Source organism: Molossus molossus, unplaced genomic scaffold (assembly GCF_014108415.1).
Source record: "Molossus molossus isolate mMolMol1 unplaced genomic scaffold, mMolMol1.p scaffold_m16_p_1, whole genome shotgun sequence".
Classification (NCBI taxonomy): domain Eukaryota; kingdom Metazoa; phylum Chordata; class Mammalia; order Chiroptera; family Molossidae; genus Molossus; species Molossus molossus.
Genome location: NW_023425344.1, coordinates 143051053 through 143078923, shown reverse-complemented (window position 1 = coordinate 143078923; position 27871 = coordinate 143051053). Strand labels below are relative to the sequence as shown.

Below are 27871 nucleotides of genomic sequence, written 5' to 3'. Positions count from 1 at the left end.
TGAACCCTAAAGTAAACTACAGACTCTGTGATGATGGTGTGTCCATGTAGGTTCATTAATTGTAACATATCCCACGCTGGTGGGGATGTAATAGTGGGAAAGAACTATGGATGTGGGATGGCAGGGGGTATGTGGGAAATCTCTGTACCTTCCGCTCAATGTTGCTGTAAACCTAAAACTGTTCTACAAAATAAAGTTTATTTTTAAAAGAACATTCAATCAGACCACTGAAACATAACATTTACAGGTGTCTCAGTCCACTCTGGCTGCTATAACAAAGAACTATAGACAAGGTGACATAAACAATAGAAAGTTACTTCTCACCGTTCCGGAGTCAGAATTCTAAGATCCAGTTGCTGGCAGATGTGGTGTCTGGTGAGGACTCGCTTCCTTGTTCATAGACAGGAATCTTTTCCCTGTGTCCTCCCCCGGCTGCCGGGGTGAGGGAGCTCTCTGGGGCCTTTGAGGGCACCGATCCCATTCATGAGGGCTCCATCTTCATGACCCAATCGCCTCCCAACCATCACACTGAGAAAGTTTCAACATCTGAATTGGGGGGGGAGGGCACATTCAGTCTATGGCAACAGAAGGCCTTGGCATCCAGCCAGCCCCCTCACCGAGAACTCTGCACAGAGCTCTCTTCTGACAGCAATCAAACCCATGCTCTTTCCTGGGAGGACTCTCCGCACACCAAAGGGCAGCATTGCATCTGACCCTCCACGCCCACCCTCTGGGATTCAAGATTTAAAGAGAGGTCCAGGCGGGTCAGGTGGGTGGGGTGATGTGGGAGGAGAGTGACCCGAAGGCGAGGCTTGGGACGTGCTTTAGTGACTCCCAATGGCCCGCTGACACGACGCATCTCTGCAGTACTCGGGCAGTAAGCTAAAGCTCAGCGGTGGAAAAGGACATGGAGATCCTCTTGGCTGCAGAAAGCCGAAGAAGAGACCGGAAGTGACGTCACAATCAAACCAAGGCGGGGCTTGAGGGCCCGTGGTGACCCCGGGCAGGGGGCAGAGGCCCGGCTCGCTGTGGCTATGAAGGTGACAGAGGCCCTGACTCCCACCAGGTGCGCCACCAGCCCTTGTGTCCGGGGCCTGTCCGCCGCGGGGTTTTTAAACATCCAAAGTACAAGAATACACCAGATACCGCTCTTATAAAACCAAGGGGAAATGATCAAGAAATGTCTTAATTACTGAAACTACAGTTGAAATCATGGCTACATCAGCAAATCTGGGTATTGAGGCCCAGCTGATAGCGGAAGGGTGAGTGTCCCAGAGTCACAGTCCAGCTGGCATGCCAGACATTAAAATAGAACATCAGCTGGAGTCAACTACAGAAGGATCAGCTCGGGGTGTTGCCATGGGAATGAAATTCGTGTTGCCTAACCAATGTGATATGAACATGTGTTCTCGATTTGTGAAGTCCTCAAATGAAAAGGATAGTAAAAATATTCAGGATCAGTTTAACTCTGACCTGGAGGTGGCATCTGTCCTATTTAAAGCTGAAGGCAACATCCATACATCTCCTCCTCCGGGAATCCAAGTAAGGCCTGTCTAGACTCCCTCGACAAGAAAGACTTCTCATCCATAAACCAGTCAACTACTCTAACCAACAGACACAGAGGAAATGAGGGCTCACCCACACCTCTGTCAGCAAATTCTTTATCTGTTCACCAGTTGGCTGCTCTGTGCAAGATGCTCTACCTGTCTACTCTGTGGAACAAGGATTTACTCCCCTGCACACCAGCAACAGCTGTGGTAGAGTTTCTACTTCAGAAGGGTGCTGATCCCAATCGTTTAGGAAGAGGTTGAGAGACTGCACTGTCTCTGGCCTGTCATCAGGGCTACATATTGTCAAAATGCTGCTAGACTGCAGTCTTGGTGATATGAATATGACTGGAATGGAGGAACACCTTTGCTTTATGCTGTACATGGAAATCATGTGAAATGTGTAAAAAGGCTTTTGGCAAATAGAGTTGATCCAACAATTGAACTTGACTCTGGATATAGTTGCATGGATTTAGCTGTAGCCCTGGACTATACAAGTGTTCAAAAGGTTACTGAGTCATGTTTACAGAAGCTATTCAAAATACCAAGGAGTGAGAGTCCACAGAAAGTGTTGTCTGCCCTTATATTTACTTGTTTGGCCCTTATAAATGATCGTTTACTTGTAAGTTTTTACCTCAGTTGCAATATTTACTGATTTTTAGTAAGTGTTTTTTTGGAAAGGGAGGGAGAGAGAGAAAACTCAATGTGAGAGAGACACACAGATTGGCTGCCTCCTGCAGGGCCCTAACTGGGGCTGGGGATCAAACCTGCAACCTAAATACGTGCCCTTAACTGGGAATCGAACCCACAGCTCTTCAGTCCACTGGCCGTGGCTCTAACCGCTGAGCCACACCAGCCAGGCAGGGCTTTAGTAAATCTTAATAAATGTTCCTTTGAGTAATTCATCGGTTTATAATCAAATTAATATTGAGGCTTCTTATGTATGTGTTTTATGGCATAATTAAAATTATAAATTCATGTTTTGTGGCTTGTCAAGTTTTTACAGTACAGACACTTAGCTGTCTTTGTATTGAGTGCTATACCAACATTTTCAGAAATTATCCTATTCATCTTCACTCTCGTATTAACTCATTGACTTTATATATGGTTTGCTATAAATCCATAGAAAATTTACTATTGAATTAAAAATACTGTGTGATTGTTCACAAAATGTTATAAATAAAGTACATTTTCTGTTAAAGACAATAGATGTCCACCTGGAAGCCCCAGTTTCTTGGTCTGAAAGACCAGCCCACACGCCACTCTGAGGTGGCAATTTAATGGCCCGAAATGCAAACGTAAAATGCACTTGGGAATTTACCAAATTACAGAGCTCCCGCTCACCAGCTGGCCGCTCCTTACTCTATGCCAAGCTCTTTGCATGAATATCTCATTTAAATCTCAAAAATAACCCAGTGAAAACATCCCAGTGTTATAGAAAAGGCAGAGGCTCAGAGAAGTTGAATGACTCGCCTACTGTCACAGAATTTGTCTGGAGCAGTACTGGGATTCAGGCACAGGGTCTGCTCCCATCCAGTGGTATCCACCACTTTTAAGTGTCCAAAAGAGGGTAAGCAGTGCCCTCTACATTTTTCCTTGGCATCCCTAAATGCCTGTCGATACCAGCACTGATAAAGCTTCTCAAAGGAAGAGAGCAAATCCACTGCCCCAAAGAGTTATGACGCTAACTTCCTGGGATAGGTCTCTCCAGTAAGCATAAAATTCCAGCTGTGAGAGAAACATATTTGCAACACAAATAGGCTAAAGGGAGAAGAAATGACCTTCACGGGAGGGTTTCAACTAATTAGCGTTGCTTCCAACACAAAATCCAAGCCTTCAATAAGCAGTTTTCAAACACTAGGAAAGACTTATTGCCGACTCCTTCAGCCATGGTAATATTTCATTTTTGACAAACACAGATGTTCCTATTGTTTGTGAAAAGAATTGGATTTAAAAGACAGGATGCCTTTTCATTAGTAGCTTATGGCCTAATTAGAAACAGATAAATACTCATGAAAGATACTGCTGGAGTCAGTGTGGGTATAACCTTCCTTAGGACAGAAGGACAGAGGAAGGGGCTCAGCCACGGCTTGTGTGTGGATGGTGTCAGCCATATAGCTTGAGTGAGTCAATTCATCGTCCAGCAAAGAAGACCTATTTCCTGCCTTTTGCTTGAGTGGTCTGTTGCACTCACATTTTTTTCTAAATTTTATTTTAGAATTAAGGGATCAAAAGCTTTAAATGCAAATGTTTATGAAATGGTAATAAATAATGCCACTACTACTCTCTATTACTTTAACTTGAATTATTCCCTGGCATCGGCTTCAATTGTCTAGCAGAGTCCTGGGGTTGGTTATACGACACAGGTCAGCAGAAGAAATCTGTGCAGCCTGGAGACGGGGACACTGAGAAAGAGACGGCTGGGCCCTGGCCAGTGTGGGTCAGTCATTAGAGCTTCGGCCCGAGCACTGAAGGGTTTCGGGTTTGATTCCCAGTCAAGGGTATATACCTGGGTTGCAGGTTCAATCCCTGGCCCTGGATGGGGTGTATTTGGGAGGCAACCAATGGATGTGTCTCTCTCACATCAATGTTTCTGTCTCTCTCTCTCTCTCCCCCTCTTCTTCCTTCCCTCCCTCTCTCCTTTCTACTTTCTCTGAAAATCAATGGAGAAAATATTCTCAAGTGAGGATTAACAACAAAAAAAGAGAGACAGGCAGACAGGTGGGAGGTGCCAGACAGGTGGACAATTTGGGGTCTGCTGGGAGAACCCAGAGAGGAAAACAAAACAGAAAGACAGACAAGATAGCACAGAGAGACCACCCTGGTCTCCGGACACAACTACCACCATTTCCCAGAAAACAGAAATCAACACTTCTCTCCAGCCACAGAATAAGGAAGTGGAAAAAGGAACCTCTTCTCCGACTAAATAAACAACAAAGAAAGCACCTACAGAGTTACCATCTGGTACTGTGCAAGTACGCCCTTCTGTGTATGCATGCACACATATATGTTGTATGTGTGTCTACTCCTCTGACTTTCAGTATGACAGTTTTGCTTTATACTTTTGGAACCCTGTGCTAGTTTCTAATTTTTTTTATAGTTTTATCATTGAAATTATGATTATTTTATTTAAAGTCAAAACAGCACCACTAGACCACCTGCTAACAGTTGTAGCTGTGGAGTAAGTCTTTGTTTTCTTACAGATTAACTTTGTGATGTGGCATGAAGGGGTTGAAATAGATGACTTCTAAGCTCCCTTCTAGCCCTGGCATTCTTCATCCTGTGTCTGCACAAAGTAAATGGAATGGCCTCGTGTGCACTCTGAAGACAATGCCCTGGAACATGCTGGTAGCATCTGGGGTTGCCTAGGCCCTCAGGGGAAGCACGGTTGTGCCAGGTGTCACAGCTGATTTAAATAAAAGAAAGATGAGGACCAGCCAGGGGAACTGAAGCATGACAGCATCCCTGAGGGTCTGTCCTGCGACAGCCAGGCAGTGTGAGGGAGACGGGAGATGTCCTCCGGCCAGGGTTCACAGGCAGGGCCTGCTGGAACCACTGCGATCAATGTCCAGTTTGTCCCCACTTGTCCGCAGACCACAGTGTAGGCCGAGAAAGGTGAGAGCTGAAGCTGCTGGGCACAGGGATGGATGATGACAAAGCGAAGGGCCAAGAGGATGGTGGAGGAGTGTGGAGAAGAAGAACGCATGAAAGCAAAGACCGTTTTCCTCTTCTCAAGAGAAGTTTGCATGAGCTAAGATGTCCACAGGGAGAGCTCAGACAGTGGCAGATTTCCTGCTTCCAACAGAGAGGAGATAAATCATCATCTTTTCTTATTTCGAACCACAGCTTAATGGCCAGAGATCTTACACACCTCTCATGTCCCTCTGCAAAGCCTCTGCAAGGACAGTCAACACACTTGGCCTCCTCATCCACATGGGACAATGAAACACTGAGAAAGCATTTAATGAAGAAAGCAACTCCAGGCTCTCGGAACAAAAGTCAGAACTTCTATTTTCTAGCCTACAAGACTCTCAGAATGCTTTATTTAATTTCCTTGTAGTACTGGAGCCCGTTTCCATAGTAACTCCAGGAATTGGGGAGCCTCATGAGGCCAAGTGGAGGCTGGAGGACTCTCCTCTTTGGGTACTTAGAAGACCCCTGATGGAGGACCAGACTGCATTTTTATTTTCTCCCTCACCACCTCAGGGTATGTGAACTGAAGTACTCGGGAAGGCGTCAGGATTGAACATTGTTATGCAAGAAAAGAAACAAAATTAAGGAAGAAATGAGGACATTCAGCAAAGTCTCTCCCACAACCAGGACAAGAACCTTCTCCTGCTGATGTCTGACTTTTGGCACAGGTGTTGTGCCAGACGGACTATGGGAGGCGATCTGCAGAGCCCGAGTACTATTTACAGAGCCCTGAGTTTCATTACTCCCAAGTCCCGTACCATAAGGACCTACTGTTATCCATTTTGCTGAGTCATGGTGAGATCACATGACTGTCACAATGAGATTATTAAAAATGAGACATGACTAGCATGGATCAAATCTACAGCTATGGTCACATATGACAACATGAGTGAACCCTGAGGACTTCATTCTAAATAAGGCAGACACAGAAGGACAAATGCTACATGAGTCTTCTTATATGAGGTATCTAAAGTTGTCAAACTCTTCCAAGAAAAAAGCAGAATGGTGGTTGCCAGGGACTGGGAAGTGGGTGTTGCTGCTCAATGGGTCCAGCGTTTTCGTCATGCAAAGTGAAAAAGTTCTGGAGATGTGCTGTATCATAGCATGCATATATTTAACAACACTGTATTGTACACTTAAACATTGGTTAAGAGGGTAAATTTCATGTTCTATGTTTTTTACCACAGTAAGAAAGTATCTGTAGCTGAGTAGCTTAACTGTGTCTCTGATCCTTCCTAGTGCTGCTGCAAGGAAGAGCTTGAAGGCTTTTCACTTACACTCTCAAGGGAAATGTCTACAGCCAACGCTCCAGTGAGGAGAGATGACAAACAGGGCAAAAGACCTGAAGAGACATTTCTCCAAAGATCAGTGAGCACAAGAGAAGGTGCTCGACATTACTGGTCATTAGGTCAATGCAAATCAAGACCACTTCATGCCCACCAGGATGGCTAGATTCAATAAGACAGAAAATAACAAGTGGTGGCCAAGACGGGAGGAAATTGGAATCCTCGTACAGTGCTGGTGGGAAAGAGAAACGGTCCGGCAATTTCTTTGGAAACAAGTCTGGCAATTTCTCCAAAGGCTAAACATAGAGTTACCTTATGACCCAGCAATTCCACTCTTAGGTATATCCCCAAGAGAGATAAAAATATGCATCCATGCCCTGGCCGGTTAGGCTCAGCAGTTAAGAGCGTTGGCCTGTGGATTAAAGGGTCCTGGTTCAATTCCTGGTCAGGGCACACGCCCGGGTTGTGGGCTCGATCCCCAGTAGGGGCCACGCAGGAGGCAGCGACTGATGTTTCTCTCTCACATGGATGTTTCTATCTTTCCTTCCCTTCCTCTCTAAAAAAATCAATAAAAACATATTTAATTAAAAAAATAAAAGTAGCCCTGGCTAGTTTGGCTCAGGGGTTAGAGCTTCGGCCCACGGACCAAAGAGTCGTGGGTTCGATTCTGGTCAAGGGCACATACCTCAGTTGCAGTTCAGTCCCCGGCCCTGGTCAGGGTCCTGTGGGAGGCAACCAGTCAATGTGTCTCTCTCACATCAATGTTTCTCTCTCTCTCCATCCCTCCCTCCCACTCTACCTGAAGATAAATGAAAAAGTATCCTCTGATGAGGTTTAAAAAAAAAAAAGATGTAGTATGCCCTTTTAAAAAACAAAAAGATAAAAGGGTAAGTCTTGCCCTGGCCAGTTTTGCTCAGTGGTTAGAGCATCGGTCCAAGGACCAAAGAGTCTTGGGTTCAATTCTGATCAAGGGCATGTACTTCAGTTGCGGTTTGATTCCTGGTCCTGGTCGGGGTCGTGTGGGAGGCAACCAATTAAATTGATGTATTTCTCTCACATTGAGGTTTCTGTCTCTATTTCTCTCTCTCTCTCTCTCTCTCTCTCTCTCTCTCTCCCCCTTCACCCTTTCCTCCTTCCCACTCTATCTGAAAAGAAAAAAAAATCAATGAAAAAATATCCTCAGGTGAGGATTAAAAATAAAATAAATACAATAAAAAAGTGAGTCTTACAGTATGTGAATTATATCTCAATGAAAAAAAATTAAAAAACAATGAGACAGTACTACACACTTATCAGAATGGTTTAAAAAAAATTAGTGATAATTCCAAATGCTGGCAACAATGCAAAAAACTGGATCACACATATATTGTTGGTAGGACTGTAATTGATTCACCCACTTTGGAAGACAGTTTGGAAGTTTCTTCAAAAATGAAAAATTGACTTACTATACAACCCAGTAATGACACCCTTGGGCATTTTACTACAGAGAAATGAAAACTTATGTCCACACAAAAACCTATACATAAATAGTCAGAGTAGCATATTCATAATAGCTAGTAACTAGAAACTACCCAGTGTTCTCCAGTGAGTGGTTTAACAAAGGATGGTACAACCATAATGGGAAATATTACTCAGCAATAAAAAGAAATACAACTTGGATTAACCACAGGGAAATTTGCTGAGTGAAGAAGACAATCTCAACAAGTGACCTACTGTAAGGTTCTACCTATATAACCACTAACATAACAAAATCCTAGAACGAGAACAGATTAGTGGCTGCCAAGGTTTAAGAATGGGCGAGGAAGAAGTGTTGCTATAAAGGGGTAGCACAAGAGACCCTGGGGTGATGGGACAGTCCTATGTCTCGATTGTGGTGGTAGTGACAGGAAGCTACATATGTGACAGACTTGTCTAGAGTTTTACTCTCACACCACACACACACACACACACACACACACGTATATGCACAGCTGGTGACACCGGAATCAGCTCTGTGGACTTTACCAATATCATCACTTGTTTTGCTATTGTATTGTAGTTAGAGAAGATGTTCCCTGAAGGGAGGATGGGGGAAGGGTACCAAAAACCTCTCTCCATTTCTTTATAGCTGCCTGTGAATCTATTTATTCCAAAACAAAAAGTCTTTTTTTTTTTTTTACAATAACTATATAGTGATAGCATTAGTCAATGTTTAAGAATAATGACTGTTTTAATAAAACTCATAGTTGATGGCTAAAGCAGAGAAGAAATGGCAGCCAGCACAGTCAGCCACAAACCATCCCCTCCACGTGGAGGAGGGAGTTCTCCTCTTACTGCTAATGGCCCAACTCAAACCAAGTCAAGAACGTCCAGCGTGGACCCACTCGTGCATCCTTATTTGGCCTCCATTTCCCTGCATGCAGCTCGACTATCCTCGAACACACCCTCATTCTCATCCCTGGGTCTTCATTCTTGCTCTTCTGTCTGAATTCATCTTCTCTCCCCTCACCTACTCTAATCCTTCCCGTCTCATGGGGCCCAGCAGCAGTATCTATCTTCATATGTGGGTTAACTGTATCCCTCCAACTAGATACTGGAGTTCAAACACCAGGTTCCCTTCTACTGTATTCTCTGTAATACATGACACGGTGCTAAGAATGTAGGGGACACACAAAAATACCTGTTGATGGGGGGGAAACCCTGTCTGCCTTGAGATCTCGTGTTCTCACTCTCGAGAGGTATGTGATGACGGAAATGGGTACGTGTGGAGGCCCACGAGCCATGAGATAACATTTCACACATAACCAGTACTTTGTACTTTTAAATGTCATTTCAGTTGTTTTTCATGGCAGTGCTGTGAAGGAAGCATAGTAGATATTATTAGACCCATTTCACAGGTAAGGAAACTGAGTTCGGAGTGGCTCAGTGATATCCAAAGTCACAGTTGGTACTGAGTCAGAACCAAAGACTCATTTTACAGCCCTACCAAGATGCAAATTACCACCATAAAACTTTATTTTTAAGGTTAATTAAGATTCAAATCTTGCCCTGGCTGGTTTGGCTCAGCGGTTAGAGTGTCGGCCTGCGGTCCAGAGAGACCGGGATTCAGTTCCCGCTAAGGGCACGTACCTTGGTTGCAGTTTGTTCCCGGCCCTGGTTGGGTCGTGCGGGTGGCAGCCACTTGATGTGTCCCTTTCACATCGATGTGTCCTTCTCTCTCCCTCCCCACTCTATCTGAACAAAAAATGGAAAAATGTCTTCGGGTGAGGATAAAAAAAAAAAAGATTCAAATCTTCACAAAAGTGGAACATTTTACAGCACAAGATGTGGTATTTAGCCAACACCTTGGAGGTAGCAGAAGCTCTATAGGAAGAGGACAGAGAATAAATGTCTTAAAAAGATATCTGATAAGGACAAATTGGAAGAACAGGAGAAGCTCCACTTCCAAAATATGTCCTGAATCCAGTCATTTCTCCCCCGTGCCACTGAAATCTATCCCCTAGTCCAAGCCTCCATCATTCAGATCCTATCACTTCATTCAATGGCTTCCCAAAGCACAACATCTACACTTCTTATCCGTGCTTAGAAAGTTCTAAATGATCCGGCTCCTGCTCACCTCTCCAAACTCATCTCGTTCCATTCTTCCCCCGACCAGTGCTCCGCACGTACTTCTCCATCCCTCGCCTGTGCCAGGCAATCTCTGTCTGGGCCGGCGGCATTGGCTCTCTCTTCTCCCTGGAGTGTTTTTCTGCCTGATCTTTGTTTAGCTGGCCATGTGTCATTCAGATTTCAGTGTGTTATCACCTCAACCTAAAGTAGTTACCAGTTCTCCTCCCTATCATATTACCTCATTTAATTCTTTGCCAAACACCACATCACTAGCTGACGTTTGTCCTATTGACTGATGTACTGACTGTCTCTCCCTCGCCCCACTGCAATGTAAGCTCTAGGAGGAAAAAGCTTTTCTTTTGTTCTCTTTTGTATTCCCAGTGCCTAACACGTAGTAGGTGTTCAATAAATATGCACAGAGGAAGGCAGGAAGGAAGAAAAAGACCACTACCCTACCTACGTCGCAGTCCTGGTTGTATCTGGCCCAATGAATGGCCTAGTAGTGACAATCTGAGAGTAGGGTAACAGCCTTCACCTAAGCAGCAGGTGAACTGCATGACCCTAGAAACCTCAGCAGCTCTGTGAAAACAGTATATTTATAGGTCATCTTACAAGGTCTACACCAAGCCCCTCTCTTCTCCGGAATACTCAAGGCCTCCCTAGTCCCTCCCTTCTCTGCCTAAAGCTTGATTGCCCACACTACTCACGGGATGTTTAGTAATCCCCTTATTTTTTTAGTATGAGTGTCTACTATATGAAGGAACCCTGCTAGGTCCTGGGAATGCAACAATGAATAAGGAGTTTACATGGAATTTATACCCTGGTTGTGGGACAGAAGATATTAAAACAATATGTGCATAATTCATTACTTAACTGTATTTGTGATAATTGCCACAAGGAAAAATCAGTGTGTGCTAACAGCATAACTGGAGGACAAAACCAGACCATCTGGATAAAGAAAGGAAGGCAGGTAGGAAAGGGGTCAGGGAAGTAACAGTTACTCTGCAAGCAGAAAGTCTCTCAGGCATGGGAGGCAGACCAGCGAGCAGACAAACTGGAGAACAAACATGAAATGGGCTTGAATTCAGGAGACTGTGGTCTCACCTCCAGCCTGTCACTGTCCATCCACCTTCCGATTCACTCATCAGCCCTCAGTTGACTCAACTGTGATATTAATAACAGAAATAATTTTGGTGTTTATTTTATTTTTCTGAGGGTTTTATAAACACTTAATTGACCAGAGATGAAATAATTTCATGTCAATGAACAAAATATTGATTGAGCATGTATTATGTGCTGAACACAAAGATCCATGAAGGTGAGTGGATTTGCCCAAGATTAATATTAGTGGGGACAGTCCACATTAGAATGCAATGCCACAAACCTGCCCTGGCCGGTTTGGCTCAGTGGTTAGAGAGTTGGCCCACGGACCGGAGAGTCCTGGGTTCAGTTCCTGCTAAAAGCACATACCTTGGTTGCAGTTTGTGCCTGGCCTCAGTTGGGGTCGTGTGGGTGGCAGCCACTCGATGTGTCTCTCTCACATCAATGTTTCTCTTTCTCTCTTCCTCCCTCTCTCCCTCCCACTCTGTCTGAAGATAAATGCAAAAAAAATGTACTCCAGTGAGGATAAAAAAAAAAAAAAAGAATGCAGATGTCTTGAATCCCAGCACTGGATTCTTTTCAAAGCTATCCATAGCCCTCTACTATCTGGTCCAACCCTCACTATGCAACTTCCCACTATTCCCAATGCTAGAAGCCCAATGGCTGAAAACATTCCAATCAATGTTTACTCCAGGTCTTCTGAAATTCTAGGCCCCATTATGAGGTCACACATCCCCCTTTCACAGCTCAGACTGAAATGATCCCCACCCTTTTGTGTTCATCTCAAGTAACACCTCATTCTCCCATCACCAAGTTGGTCTACAGCAGAAGTTCTTCAAGTCTGCACATTTCTGGGAGATCCCAAGGGATCCTTTCAGGGGGTGCATGAGGTCAAAACTATGTTTGGAATAATACTATGATGTCGTTTTCACTGTGTTGACATTTGCGCTACTGGTGCAGAAGCAAAGGTGAGTAAAACTGCTGGCACGTGGAGCCAGACAAGGTAGCGACCAAATTATACTAAGAGTCATCGTACTCTTCAGTGCCTTGTGTGGGAAGAAGAGAAAAGGCCATTTTAATTTAAGAATGCCCTTGATGAAACAGTGAAAATCATTCATTAAATACTGACCTTTGGGGCCTGGCTGGTGTGGCTCAATGGTTGAGTGTTGACCTATGCACCAAGAGGTCGCAGGTTCGATTCCTGGTCAGGGCACATGCCCAGGTTGTGGGTCAAATCCCCAGTGGGGGTGTGCAGGAGGTGGCCAATAGATGTTCTCTCTCATCGATGTTTCTATCTCTCTCTCCCTCTTCCTTCCTCTCTCTCTAAAATCAACAAAGAACAAAAATTAAAAAAAAAAATACTGACCCTTAGGTTTTAAACACTCTGTGCAAAGAAATCAGAAGCATGCCCTCGCCAGTTTTGCTCAGCGTTTAGAGCATTGGCCTGTGGTCCGGAGAGACCCGGGTTCGGTTCCCGCTAAGGGCACGTACCTCGGTTGCAGTTTGTCCCCAGCCCTGGTTGGCCGTGCGGGTGGCAGCCACTCAATGTGTCCCTTCACATTGATGTTTCTCTCTCTCTCTCTCTCTCTCTCTCTCTCTCTCTCTCTCTCTCTCCCCCCCCCCCACCTCTCTCCCTCCCACTCTATCTGAACAAAAAATGGAAAAATGTCCTCGGGTGAGGATTAAAAAAAAGAAGAAGAAATCAGAAGCACACATGAAGCACCTCAGCTGCTTATCAAAGCACAATGGTTGTCAAGGAGAAGCTCTATGCGATTGAGTTCTGAGCTGAGCTAGTGGCTTTCTCCACGAGATAATCTTTTTATTAGAAAGAATAAATTACAGACAAACTATAGTTATTCAGACTTGAGTGTTTGATAGACATTCTCTTGAAAATGGATAAAGAAAGCCTGTCACTTCAAAGAAAACAGCCACCAGTATTTGTTGCCAGTAATAAAATTTAAGCTTTTAAGCAAAAATTAGAATTCTAGAGAATGTGCCACTATGTGCTTGACATTTTTCCCAATGCTAAAAGACTTTCTTGATGAGATCAATGGAATAGTAATGAATAGAATTTTTTGAACTTTTAAAATTTTTAGTTTTTAAGACTATTTTAGGTTCACAAAATTGAGCGGAAGGTACCGAGTAATGCTGTATAATTAAAAGCCTTAAAATGTGCAAGATGTGTATAACTGAACTTTCTAAATGGTCAATTCACCATGTTACAAAATCACGCATGGAAAAAAATTTATTCAAAGTGCAAGAGAGACTAGTGGATTTTTTCCTGTAGGAATACAAAAAGTCATTGATAAAGTTTCAGATTCTGCATGGCAGCTAACCTTTTAAGAAAAGACCACTTTTGGGATCTTTATGTGTCAAAGAAGAATACAGGTGCTCAAATATCTGTTAAACTGAACTAATATGCCTCCATCCTTACGGGGTCTCTGCTCTTGATCAAATAACCTGGTGACCTAGACTGTCTCAGTGAACTTTCAGGGACATTTTAAATCAAATACTTCTAGGTCATTATGGAAGGTCTGGATGAACCAAGTTCTGGTTGTCATCATCCATTTGGGGTTCAGACCTCACTTGAAAAATTGCAGGTCAGCCCAGCTGGTGTGGCTCACTGGTTGAGCATCGAACCATGCACCAAGAGGTTGCCGGTTCGATTCCCAGTCAGGGCACATGCCAAAGTTGTGGGCCAAATCCTCAGTGGGGGGCATGCAGGAGGCGGCCAATCCATGTTCTCTCTCATTGATGTTTCTATCTCGCTCTCCCTCTCCCTTCCTCTCTCTCTAAAATCAATAAAGAAAAAAAAATTACAGATCATCTTTTTCATTTCTATTTTCTTTTGATAATCAGAAATTAATACTGTTCTTTCCCTCCTTGTAGTATGTTCTACCCAAATTTGACCAAATGTTCCTAATGGGCCTACTCAAAAGGAAACAACTTTCAGCTCAAGTCAAGATGAAGTAAGCTGGACATCTAAAAACAACAACAACCTCAAATAGCCAAAGCAATCTTAAGAAAGAAGAACACAGTTGGAGGCATCATGCTTCCTGATTTCAAACTGTATTACAAAGTTACAGTAACCAAAACAGTATGATATTGGCATAAAAACCGACACACAGATCAATGGAACAGAATTGAGTGTCCAAAATTAAACCCATGCATAGGTGGGCAGTTAATTTACAACAAGAAAGGCAAAAATATACAAGGGAGAAGAAACAGTCTATTCAATAAGTGGTAGAAAAACTGAACACCCACACGCAAGAAAATGAAGCAGGACCACTATTCATACCATACACATGAAAATCAACTGAGAAGGGATTAAAGACTTGAACGTAAGACCAAAACCATAAAACTCCTAGAAAAAAACACAGGCAGTGAGCTCCCTGACATGGGTCTTGGCAATGATTTCTTTGGATCTGACAAAAAAGGGTAATTAGAGCAAAAATAAACAAAGGTGCTACATCAAATGAAAACACCTCTGTGTAGCAAATGAAACCATCAACAAAATGAAAAGGTGACCCACAGAATGGGAAAAAATATTTGCAAATCATATCTGGTAATGGTTTAATAACCAAAATATATAATGAATTCATACAACTCAAGAGCAAAAAACAACCCAACTTAAAAATGGGCAAAAGATCTGAAGACATACAGATAGCCAACTAGTCATCGGAGAAATGCAAGCCAAAACCACAATGAGATGTCACTTCACACCTGTTAGGATGGCAATTATCCAAAAACATAAAAGGTAACATGTGTTGGCAAGGACGTGGAGAAAGGGAACCCTTGTGCACTGTTGGTGAACATGTAAATTGGTATGTCCACTATGAGAAACAGTATGAAGGTCCTCAAAAACATTTAAAAAGGAATTACCACAATAACCAGCAATCCCTCTTTGGGGTATATACCTCCCCAAAAATGAAATCCGTAGGTGAAGGTGAAGGGACATCTTTCCTCTCATGTACATTGCAGCATTATTCACAATAGCCAAGATAGGGAAGCAACCTGTTTCTGTTGACAGGTGAATAGATAAAGAAATTGTGACAGAGACGCAAGGAAATATTATTCAGCCTTTAAAAAGAAGGTTTGCCCTGGCCGGTTTGGCTCAGTGGTTAGAGCGTTGGCCTGCGGTCCCGAGAGACCCTGGTTCGGTTCCCGCTAAGGGCACGTACCTCGGTTGCAGTTTGTCCTCGGCCCTGGTCGGTTGTGCGGGTGGCAGCCACTCATTGTGTTCCTTTCACATCGATGTTTCTTTCTCTCTCTGTTCCTCTCCCCCCCCCCCCCACTCTACCTGAACAAAAAATGGAAAAATGTCTTAGGGTGATAAAAAGAAGGAGGTTCTGCCCAGCCAGTGTGGCTCAGTGGTTGGGCATCGTCCCATGGACTGAGAGGTCCTGGTTCTATTCCCCATCAGGGCACATGCTCAAGTTGTGGGCTCAGTCCCCAGTAGGGGGCGTGCAGGAGGCAATCAATGCATGTTTCTATCTTTTTCTCCCTCTCCTGTCCTCTCTTCTAAAAGTCAATTTTGCCCTGGCCGGTTTGGCTCAGCGGTTAGAGCGTCGGCCTGCGGTCCTGAGAGACCCGGGTTCGGTTCCCGCTAGGGGCACGTACCTCGGTTGCAGTTTGTCCCCAGCCCTGGTCGGTTGTGCGGGTGGCAACCACTCGATGTGTCCCTTTCACATCGATGTTTCTCTCTCTCTCTGTTCCTCTCTCTCCCTCCCACTCTACCTGAACAAAAAATGGAAAAATGTCCTCGGGTGAGGATAAAAGTCAATTTTAACAACATTTTAAAGAAGAGGGGGTGGTGGGGGAGAGATAAACCACAGAACTTATATGCATGTATGTATGAACAATGGACATGGACAACAAAGTTGGGGAGAGGGCAGGGAGGGAGGGGGAGGGGGGAATCAGTAGGGGAAAAAGGAGAAACATCTGTAACAAAAATAAATAAATTAATTAAATAATAAAAATAAATAAATACATTTAAAAAAGAAGGCGATTCTGCCATTTGGACAACATGGATGGACTTTGATGGCATAATGCTAAGTGAAATAAGTTAGACAAAGAAAGACAAACACCATATGATTCCATTTATATGTGGAATCTTAGAAAAGAGAGAGAGAGACCACCACACACCCATTAGACTGTCCACTTTTTTTTTAGCCCAACACCAAATGCGGACGAGGATGCAGAAGCGGAGCTCTCACACGTTGCTAATGCGACTGCGAAATGGTAGAGCCATTCTCAAAAACAGCTTTTTAGTTTCTTATCAAGTTAAACATATACTTACCTATGATTCAGTCACCCTATCCTAGGTATTTACACAAGAGAAACTGGAATTCATGTTCACACAAAAACCTGTACATGTATGTTTATAGCTGCTCCGGTAGCCTAATACTAGAAACAACCTCAGCTGGTGAGTCATCAAATAAAACTGTGGTACACCCCTATAATGAAATACTTCCCAGCAATTAAAAAGAAGTAACTATTGACACACACAACATGGACGGATCTCAAGTTCATTCTGCCAAGAAAAAATATAATTTTAGAAATACCTAACTACAAAATGCAACATACTAACATACTATATGACTATATTCATATGAAATTCTGGAAAATGCAAAACTAGTGGAGAACAAATCAGGGGTTCCCAGGACCTGAGTTGGGGTGACACACAGGAGGTTTTCTGTGATGATGATTCTGTCCTGCGTTGCATTTGTGATTATACAACCATGCGCATTTGTCAAAACTCAAAACTGTACGTGAAAAAGAGCAGATTTGATGGCATGTAGATTTTAAATATTAATTTGGATAATGAGAGAGGGTGAAGGGTAGATGGAGAGGGGTTGAGGGAGGAGAAAGGCCAGGGGTGGGGGAAGCGAGGAGCAACCTACTGATTTTATTTCCTAAATCTCTCCCACATTGGTTTCCTTTGCTCCATCCCCACTGCCTCCATGGTAGTCCAGCACCCACCTGGGAGCTTTACAACAAACACTGCCTGCTCTCACCACATTATTCGGGAGAGCGAGGGGGCGAGGGAAGGAAGGGAGGACAGAGAAGACCCCTGCTCGGGCCTCAGAGCTCCTTGGATGAAAGATATCACTCATTTAACAAATGTGAGAGACACCATAAGAATGCACCAAATATACAACGGTGAACGAAACAGACATCCCTGCCTTTGGGTAGTTCAGTCTACTTGGGTAGACTGTCTGAAGAGTGAAAAACGGGGACCAAGGTGGCTTGAATAGGATGGCTGCCATCTTGAACCAGACCCCTCCCTCACCTGTTCTGGCCCCGTCACCTGCAGCCTTACATGTACTTATCCATCCACAGCCAAACTTCATGGAAGAGCTGTCCACCCACACTCCTCATACCCCGCTGCCTAGACCCTCCTCACTCCATGGAAACTGGCCTCGCTGAGACCACCCAAGTTGAGTGGTTTTTAGTTCTCATCTTACTCGACTTCCCAAGCTTCCGACTCTGTCGATCACTGCTCCTTCTGGAAACACGCTGTGCCTGGCGCTCTCCTGGTTTTCTTCTACCTCTGACTGCTCCTTCTCAACCAAGGACAGCACTGCCCAAGGCTCAGTCCCACCCTGGGGTCCCTCCTCCTCTTTACGCCTTTTCCCTTGGCATCCTCACTCAGATCCATTTTCAACTGACATCAAATTATTGTTCAGTGTCAAAGGCATATCTTCCACTCAGCGCCCTTCTCAAAACTCCAGACTCATAGCCCTGGCCGGTTTGGCTCAGTGGTTAGAGCGTTGGCCTGCGGCCCAGAAAGACCCGGGTTTGGTTCCTGCTAAGGGCACGTAACTCGGTTGCAGTTTGTCCCTGGCCCCGGTTGGGTCGTGTGGGTGGCAACCACTCGATGTGTCCCTTTCACGTTGATGTTTCTCTCTCTCTCTCTCTCTCCCTCCCACTCTATCTGAACAAAAAATGGAAAAATATCCTCAGGTGAGGATTGAAAAAAAAAAAAAAAAAAAAGAAACTCCAGACTTATAGATCCAACCACCTCAACTCAATACGTCAAGCACTGGACTCATGAATCCCCCACCAAACCTATTCCCATTTCAGTGTTGGTCCTGGCACACAGTTTACGTGCCAGAAACACAGGAATTGTCCTCGACCCCCACCCCACCTCCTTTACCACCTAAATCCAAACCATCATTAGCACCTACTGATTTTATTGCCTAATCTCTCAAATTTGCCTACTTTACTCCCTCCCCACTGCTTTCTACCATAATCCAGCATCTATCTGGTAGCTTTATAATAACCTACCTGTTCTCACCATATCTCTTGGATTTCGTCCAATCCAGTTGGTGTTTTCAAAATGTAAATTTGATTCTCTCACTCTTTGCTTTCAAAACATAAAAGGTTTCCCATTACTGTTAGGACAAAGCCCAAATCCTTACCAGGATCTATCAGTCCCTACATGGTCTGGTTCTACCTAATGCTCTTTCTTCATTCATCTCATTCATTTCCTTTGCTCTAGCCACAGGGCCTTGCTTTCATTTCCTTAAAGGCACCATGTACCCTGCTACCACAGGGCCTTTGCATATACTTTCCTTCTCTAGACTGTTCTCATCTCCCCCAATGCCTCTTCATCCAGCATATCTTAGCTTCAATATCAATACAACAGAGGCAGCTTTACGTATGCCTAAGTCTAGGTCAGACTCCCTGATCATTTCCTTTCTTTCTTTTGGAGCATTTATTTTCATTTGAAATTATAAAGTCATTAATGTGGGTTTTTTGCCTGTGTCAATAACCAACACTAGGACTATAAGTTTTATGGACCAGGAATTTTGTATTTTTCTCAACATTGAAACTACTGTCTAACATAGTAGCAGCCTCACAATGGGTACTCAGTATTTGCTAAAGACTGAACTCAACAATCCCACAGAATGAGGTATGAATAATGTCACAATTGTCCACACTCTTTGTAACAGCAGTGTACTGAAAACAATCTAACTCCCTATCAATAGGGGACTTGATTAAATATATTGTGACACACCCATACGATGGAATACTATGCAGCTATTTAAAGCAACTTTGTATTCACTGATATGGCAAAAATCACAACGTCCTTGTGAATAAAGCAAGGTAAAGCAAAGTATGCACAGTGCGCTGCCATTTGTGTCAAAGAAGATGGCAAATGATACATGTTTGCATTACTGGTTGGATGAAAATACTCAAAGGTTTATAAGAGACTACTAACAGCAGCTACCTGTTTGGAGGGTGGGTGAGAACTAGGTGGACAGGTGTCAGAGGTGGGAGAGAAACTCAATGACTACCATTTTATGCTTCCAGATTTGGGAACCTACATGAATATGGTATCTGTCTATAATTCAGTACACGAGATTTGTAAAGGCTCCCTGCATGGAATCCAGTCAATTCTGCTGAATGAATGGAAGCAGGCATAACGGCTTCCCGTTCCCACACACATCCCCACCCCCACCGCTGCCACCACTTTGCCCCTCCCCTGCCAAGTAGCAGGAAGCTTTTTAAATTTTAAAAATATGTCATTTTTAAAGTCCTACTTTAAAAAGATCCATTTACAGCCCTGGCCAATTTGGCTCAGCAGTAGAGCGTCCGCCCACAGACCAACGAGTCACAGGTTCGATTCCAGCCAAGGGCACGTACCTCAGTTGCAGTTTGTCCCCAGCTCTGGTTGGGGTTGTGCAGGAGGCAACCAGTCAATGTGTCTCTCTCACATCGATATTTCTCTCTCCCTCCTTCCCACTCTATCTGAAGATAAATAGAAACATATCCTTGGGTGAGGATAAAAAAAAAAAGATCCATTTACAGTAATAAGCCCTTGCATCACCCTTTCCAGTTTATGAAGTCTCTCGAATATGCTCTTATCGGCTAGGTCCTTACCACAATCTTAGATCGTTTGTATACGGTAGCCCCACTTTACAAATGGGGAAACGGGCGCTGTGAGAAATGAGGCCATTTCTCTGGAAGTGGCCGAGCAGACCGAAATCTCCAGGCTGCAGTTTATGTCCCTTCTAAGCAGTTTGGAGTAGAACAACCCCCCACACACCCCGCCCCAGTCCTTCCCAGCTCCGAAAAAGAGAAAACAGAGATTGCCAGACACTCTCGCAAATTTTATTTCAATCCCTTGACATTCTGCGACAGACCTAGATGAGCATGGGTCGGTCTGGGTCCTAGGGGACAGTACTTGCAGTGAAGGGAAAACATCCAACTTTTGTTTTGACTGTTATACTCGCCCAGCAGGACAGCAGAGATGTCCTTGGCTGGTGTGGAGAGAAGCCTGCCAGTAAGTCTGGTGGATGCTCCAACTTGCCAAAGGCACCCCCAAGGTCCCATCAACACCATGACGCTGAACCGGAGCAGCACGACTGTTCAGTAACACCTCTGGCTTCCTGGTGACGTTTGAAGATTGTGTTTCTACTTACGGAGGCCCGGCTGGGTGCTGGAAGATGCGACCAGAGTGGGCGGCTTTTGCTGCTGAGGATGAGGTGACTGTGGCCCTGGGTGTACATCACAAAGGTTCCCCTACATACCCTTTTCCTCCTCTTCTACTGCTTCACCTCGGGATTGACTCCAGAGTCCCAGACTCACTGGTTCCCCAAGACATAGAAAGTGAGAACTACCAGTGTAGAGAATGAAAAACGCCTTTTACAACCACAGCCTAGAGCACTGGCTGGAAGCTCAGAGCATCAGCATTAGAAAGACAGCAAGATCAGCGAGTTCTCGGGCTAACACACGGCACGTAACACATGGAAGGCATGTAACGTGCAATGCCCCGTCCGCTTATAATGGTCTCCGAACATGTGAAACATTCAGGTGTTCTGACTTTCAAAAGTGTCCTCAGACCTATTCTTTCTCAAATAACAATGTGACCTGAACAGCTCTTCTGACCCCTCCGTAGAGTGAGGATCACCACAGGAAAAACACAGACTGCTTAGGACAAAATAGAGGGTGTCCCAAAAAATGTATCCACACTTTAACAGCTGATAGCTCAACTGATGTTTCTTTCTTTTCAGATTTAACCCACTGGAATTTATAACTATTCAAAGTGTGTATACTTTTTTTTTTGGACACCCTGTATATTCACCCTGGGTAGGACAGACAATGGAATGCTCACCTTCACACAGAAAAGGCAGAAAAATTTTAGCATTCTTTTGAAGAAAGGAACAAGTAATTGTCAATAATTTTTCATCCACTTTGAGATCATCATTTCACGACTACGTTAATCACTCCAGAGCACATAAAAATTTCCCAAGGAACATCGTAAAATAGAAATCATGACATTGACAAAAAAAGGTCATTTCATTTTCGTTTATGATTCAATTCTAAACTAGCTAGCTAATTTAACTTAGCTCTGGTGGGCGACCTTTCAAAGTGGGCAGGGATAAAAATGAAAGGGGTTCAAGAGGCGTTGGAAAGTGCACGGTACATCAGCTCCGACTGCTAAATGCAGTTCCACAGTAGCCGAGCCGTCTGGAAGGACGGCTTCCCTCCCCCAGAGCGGCTGCCTCTTCCTCAGCGCCCGCCCGCAGCACACCCCCCCTTTGTTATCTAAGCATCCAGGGTGATCTGAGGGAAAATGAAAAGGGCTTCTCCCCAAGATCAACATCTGACCAGCAGAAATAGGGCTGCCTTCACATTGAAGCAATTCTCAACAGTCTTATTGTCCTGTTTCTGCAAATGATGGAAAATCTAATTCCAGGAAATGTTAATAGCTTCATTGTGTGACCATAGGACTAATAAATAAGTGATGTAGCCAAAGAGCGTGGGGCTAAGCTACTAAGATATTTTTGGAATAATAGCTGGTCTGGTGATACAAATCTATTGTTATCAAGGATTTAAGAGTATAAGCAAAACACCTACGGAATGGAGAACCAAACGGCCGTGCCTAAATCTGGAATGTGCTAAGACAGGACTCGGGCCTGGGATGCTCAAGCTTACACTTGGCAGGTCCACGTCGGTATGGAGTGGGTGCCGGTGCAGATTAAGAAGGGGAAGAAACAGGTGCTTGGGACCATGTTGGGAGCAAAATACAGAAAAATTCTGACAAACCACAGAGGAGGGGTTAGAGAATTCTAGACTGCTTTAATGAAGCAGGTCTAAGGGAGGGACCTCTTGATAATATCCAGGAGGTAAAGATAAAGTGTTTTCCTTAGTTGGAGGTACCCGCCCATTGTGCTGACAGTGGCTGTGCAAGAGCACGAAGAAGGCCTCTGGGTGCCAGGGACCCCTGCGTAGAAGATAAGGATATCTGGAAGAACCAGGCAGCTACCCTAGGCCAACGCACCAGACAAGAGGAGAGCATTCCGCCCAAACCCGTCACATGAGGGTGGAAGGAAGGAAGTCCCTGAACATGCGCACTGGTTCATTGACCCATAAAATAGTCCTCGATAAAAAAATTTAATTATTTATTTATTTATTTTTATCCTCACCTGAGGACATTTTTTCATTTTTTGTTTAGATAGAGTGGGAAGGAGAGAGAGAAAGAGAGAGGAGAGAGAGAGAGAAACATCAACGTGAAAGGGACACATCAAGTGGTTGCCACTCGCACGACCCAACCAGGGCCGGGGACAAACTGCAATCTAAGTACGTGCCCTTAGTGGGAACCAAACCCGGGTCTCTCCTGAACATGTGCACTGGCTCATTGACCCATAAAACAGTCCTTGTCCCACAGGACACCCACACCACACAGAGAACTCTCTCCAGTAGTCTGCCACTTGCCTTAACAAGTCTCAGACAGGACTCGCCTGGGTCTACAATCATCTCACCTCCACGGTGGCAATGCCATCACTTTGGCAAAATTACAGTCCTCAAAATTTATCCCCAACTCTGGCATTTGCCCCAGATTGGAAGATCCCTTTGATATCTTCATCCCCCCAATCATCCTGACCCTTCCATCCAACCACCACCTGGACCACCCTGTACCTCTACGTCTCAACAACTCTAGTGAACAATCACAGAAGTGTTACCTATGATAATTCTTCCATTTCATTTCCTTAAGGACATTTTTCCCTCTTAGAACATTTCTTAGAGTCCCGTGCTATCAATAGCAACACCAGGACAACAACGATGATGATGAGGATAGTCACAACGGCCCACACGTGTACAGTGCTTACCCTCTCAAGCACTATGCTAAGGGCTTCACAGATTCGCACATTTTACATGGTGAAATCACACTGCATCGGCCCTATGATGTAGATGCTACTGTTTCTCCACTTTACAGAAGAGGAGACTGAGGTACAGTGGGCCAACCTTTCTCCCATCTTGTTCCCTCACTTTGTGAGGAGGCCCCTGCCAACAGGAAAGCCTCCGGAATCCGAAGTTTCTGAACAGTGTTTTTACTGCTTCAGGGAGGGAGAAGGGAGGATAATACTCTTTGGTCTGGGCTTCGGGAAGAGTATTTGTGACTCTTTTAGTCACAAAACTCAGACAAGATGTGGCTATTCTGTTATTTTGCTGCTGCACAGGGTACAGCCAGTTCTTACCCTGTTGTCTTCCTGGATCTCCCAGTCACTGGAGAAGGTTGCCGGCTGCTGACCTTGGGAGCAGTTGGAAAACTGGAAAAGGCTGGAAAACATCCTTCTGTTCTCTTGAGTGTCTGGAAAGATGGCATCTTGGAAATTGACTCCATGAGGCAAGAGGTTATAATTTTCATCCATCCTAGTGGGAAAAGGCGGAAAAAGCAGATGTAGACGAGACACCTATGGGGTGTACCAGCTTTAATCAAAGCGTCAGCGAAGACGGACGGGCTTGCCAATTACACAACAACGCCTCACATGGCCTCATCAGAGGAGTTACTGTTTCTAATTATTTCTCTGCCTCAGGTACATGCATCTCTTCTTAAGGTTTTCAAAACGACGACTTCGGGTGAAGCAGGGGGAAGGTGTGTGCTCGTGTGTATGTTTGTCTATTTGTATATCTCCCAAGAGGCCTTCCTTCTCATAGAGAGTGTTCCTCGAACGGAACGCTAGTTAGAATGACCCAGGGTCAAATCTTGCCCTTCCTACTTATCTCCTGTCTGACACGAAACAAAATTTTCAACTCCTCTGAGCTTTAGTATCCCAATCTGGGAAAGCAGCACCTGCTCCTCGGTGCAGTGTAAGGACCGCATTAGAAAATGTGAGGAAATAAAGGACTTGGCACGAAGTGAGTCGGTATAAATGTTAGTTGATGATTCTATAGAGCCGAGTGTAAATGGACTGTTAGAAAGACAAAGTCGGGAAAAGGAAAGAAGAGCTGGAAGTCGCACCCCAGCTCGCCAGGGAGCCTGCACTGCCACTTCCCGACGTGACACTGACCAGAATGCATCTCAGTGGGTCGCTGGACAACAGGGCAGGAGTGATTTGTATGCAGCTGTTAACGCACTTAGGACAACACTGCCCTGCGAAAGGAGATCAGACTGCTGTTTGACTCTGCATGTCTGCCCTAAGTCTTTGTAAATATGTCAGAGCACAAGATGAAAGAGTTGGCTGCCCACCACACAGCTAGTGGACAAAACTGTATTTCATGATAAAGTTGGGGGGGAAAACAATTTCTATTCAAGTACTCCGGCTCTTTTTTCTTTGCAAAAATTAAGTTTTGTTGTTGTATAGTTTTATAGCTGGGTTCTCGGTGTTTTTTCTAAATAAATATATGAAAAATCTGAGTTAAGCTTCCCTGTTTAAGAAAGGTACAATCTCAGTGCTCGCTGACTTTATTTAGAAAATATACTTCCCCAACAAAGAAGAAAAAAAATCAACTGAACTTAGTTAAACCACTCAAGTCAACACAAAGCACACCATGTATTCTAAACTTAGATATTCTGGCTCCAATATGGAAAACATGTGTTGCCATGGGCTTACGGACGCCCTCTGTGGAACTCACTGTTTCCCGGCTCAGAGAAATGTGGAATCTCAAGAGCTCCAAGTGAATCTGCAGACCCAGGTCACAATCATTCAAACACCCTTATTGCTACTTCACACACCGGGCAGACTGGAACCTGTGCCAGTCACCACGTCGGTTATTCACTCTCTGAACAGAAGTATTAGATTCCATGCTGATGCTTCTCTCCGTGGCTCTGGATCCCTCTCCTATTTCAACTGGAAACAACCAGTGCACTTAGGGCTCCATCGGCTGCTGTCAGCTTCAGACTTCAGTGGAACCACTGACTGAATTCTCACCCAAGTGCACTCGATCCTGACCACAGGCCAACTTTCATGGAAAGTCACAAGAGTCCAGGAGTTTCCAATCAGGGAGGGCCTCCTGCCTGATTCACCTCTACCTCCTTCGAAGCACTGTGACTCAGAGTCTTACCCCCAGAAGCCCACCCCGCTAAACCTTGGCTATTTTGACTAGCTCGGCATTGAGGTCTGTTGGCAGCTGATATAAGACTGATACCAACAAATATCAGTGAAGCAAGAGGACAGACAGCTGGGCTGCATTCCACACCACTCACTTCCGAACATTCAAGCAGGTGGGGAGAAGAGTGTGACTCTTCCTGCATCTAACCTGCACTAGGTGTTTCCGTGAGTTACTGTGTTGCAGTCTCAATCAACCTTGCTTTTCAGGTCACTGAGGTGAGGACACTGAGGTTCTTCAGGTCAGTAACTTGCACAAAATCAGGAGGAGCAGAACCAGAATTCCTACAGTCTGATCTCAAAGGGTTTTCTTTTTCTTTCTCACCAGCCAAGCTACTCCCACTGAGCCCAGTTCACACACACACACACACACACCCCACACACACCCCAGCCCTGACCAGTTTGGCTCAGCGGTAGGAGAGTCGGCTGGCAGCCCAGCGAGTCGCAGGTGCGATTCCACGCACCTTGGTTGCAGTTTGTCCCCTGCACGGGTCCTCTGCAGGAGGCAACCAGTCGATGTGACATCACATGATGTTTTTTTCTCTCTCTCCCTCCCACTCTATCTGATGATAAATAGAAAAGTGTCTTGGGGTGAGGAATAAAAACACACACACAAACACACTGTTGACTCAAATGAAGTATTGGAAACTGGTTTGAGCGTTAGCCTGAAACACTTTTTGCATGAAGCTCACAAATCATTCCTGTTTTTAACCACCCTTAGCCAGAGATACTGGGTACCTTTGGAGAGACGTCAGTGAGGAGTAAGGGGAGGACCCCAGGACATATTCTCATAGGGCACCGACAGGATTCTGTGGGAGTCCTGACCTGGCTCCAGATACCGGTGACCTCAGGCGGTCGGTCACCCAGAGCGGCAGAGGAGGTGCTGTGGGTGCGAGGGGCCGGGCTCACCTGAGGAAGAAGAAATAGGAGTAGTCCTGGACCACGGTGTGGGAGTGACACGAGAAGTAGCCCAGGCCGGTGAGGTTGAGCCTGGAGCCGGCGGGGACCTCGAGCATGCTGCCCCATGCCTGGTCGCACAGCATCTCGATCTCGGCGGAGTAGAAGAGCCCCGCCTCGCTGGCCTCGTACTGCCAGGGCAGGTAGTTGTAGAGGCCAGGCACCTCCTGGTGCAGCGCCAGCACCCTGGCGTACACGATGATCTCGGCCAGCTCGGCGCGGCAGCCCTCGCTCAGGGGTCTCCACTCGGTGGGCAGCTGGCAGCCGCGGGCGGGGCCCGGCCGGCCGGCCAGGCAGAGCGCGGCGAGCAGCAGTGGGCGCAGCATGCCGGCGGGGAGCGGGCGGCGGGGCGGCCCGGGCGGGGGGCGCGGCGCCCCGGGCACTAGCTTGGGCGCATGGCCGGCCACCTGAGCGGGGCGCGCGGCCGCGGGGCGCAGGGGGCGTCGGGGAACTCGGGGCACCCGCTCCGGGAGGGGCAGCCCTGGGCGCTGGGACCGCTCGCGCTTCGGGAGCTCGGCTCGCCGCTTCCCCGCCGCCAGGCTCACCGTGCCCGGCCCGCGCCCGGACGCTTTAAAGGAGGCGTGGGGCGGGCCGACCACCGCCTCCTGCCCTGCCCCTCGCGACGGGGGCGTGGGCGGCGGCCCGGCGGGGGTGGGACCGGGGCCAGGACGCGCGGGGAGCTCAGGAGCCGCCCGGGCTGCGCTCTGGGCCTGGCGCGGTGCTTAGAGGGCAGAGCGCCCCGAAAAAGTCACAGCTGGGTGAGGCCGCTCAGACCTCTTGCTGCGCCCCACTAGGCACGAGGGCCAAGCTCTCCAGGATTAAAGCGTGTTGCAAACGGGTGGCATCCTTAAAATAATTGCTGCTCCTTCGCATGACTACTCTTCGTTCCTATTTCCATTTTCTATGTAGTTCATTTAGAGTCAAAATACATAAAAATAAAGTCTGACTTGACCTTCACAGGGGTTAACTAGGAAAGTCCATGTGAGCTAATAAACTTTTTGGAGATCCCCCCCCCCCCCCCCCCGCTTATTATCTAATCGTGATCTTAGAAAAGCCTTAATAAAAGATTTGAAAAACCATCCTGCCCAAATGTAAAGGTACATGATTTACATAATCCCTACTTTCAGATTCTAAACACCCTACACCTGAGAAATGAATTCTATGGTCAGTTGCAAACAGCTTTTCACAAGGCAATGGGTGAACCGTGAGGAGACCCAGGTTCTCAAGTTCTATCATTATCTCTGCACTCAGCAGTGTCTTTTCTCTCTAAATTGTCTTCTTTGTTCTTAAGTAGTCAAAAGAAGAAAAACAATGTTATTTATAAATATCTTTATAACACTTGTGTATATTGTATCAT

At 45.5% G+C, this 27871-nt stretch overlaps 1 protein-coding gene and 1 pseudogene across 1 annotated transcript in view; one reads left to right on the top strand and one right to left on the bottom strand.

Moving 5' to 3' along the window:
- CCDC3 (coiled-coil domain containing 3) overlaps positions 1-26840 on the bottom strand; it is a 111172-nt gene extending 84332 nt beyond the window's left edge. The window contains exons 1-2 of the mRNA XM_036270262.1: positions 26467-26840; positions 23707-23881 (exon numbers count right to left, since the gene is read on the bottom strand). Of these exons, the coding sequence (XP_036126155.1) occupies positions 23707-23881; positions 26467-26840 (549 nt within the window). The remainder of the gene's footprint in view (positions 1-23706; positions 23882-26466) is intronic.
- Positions 1213-6502, top strand: LOC118639596 (annotated as a pseudogene).
- Positions 26841-27871: the final 1031 nt, after the last annotated feature.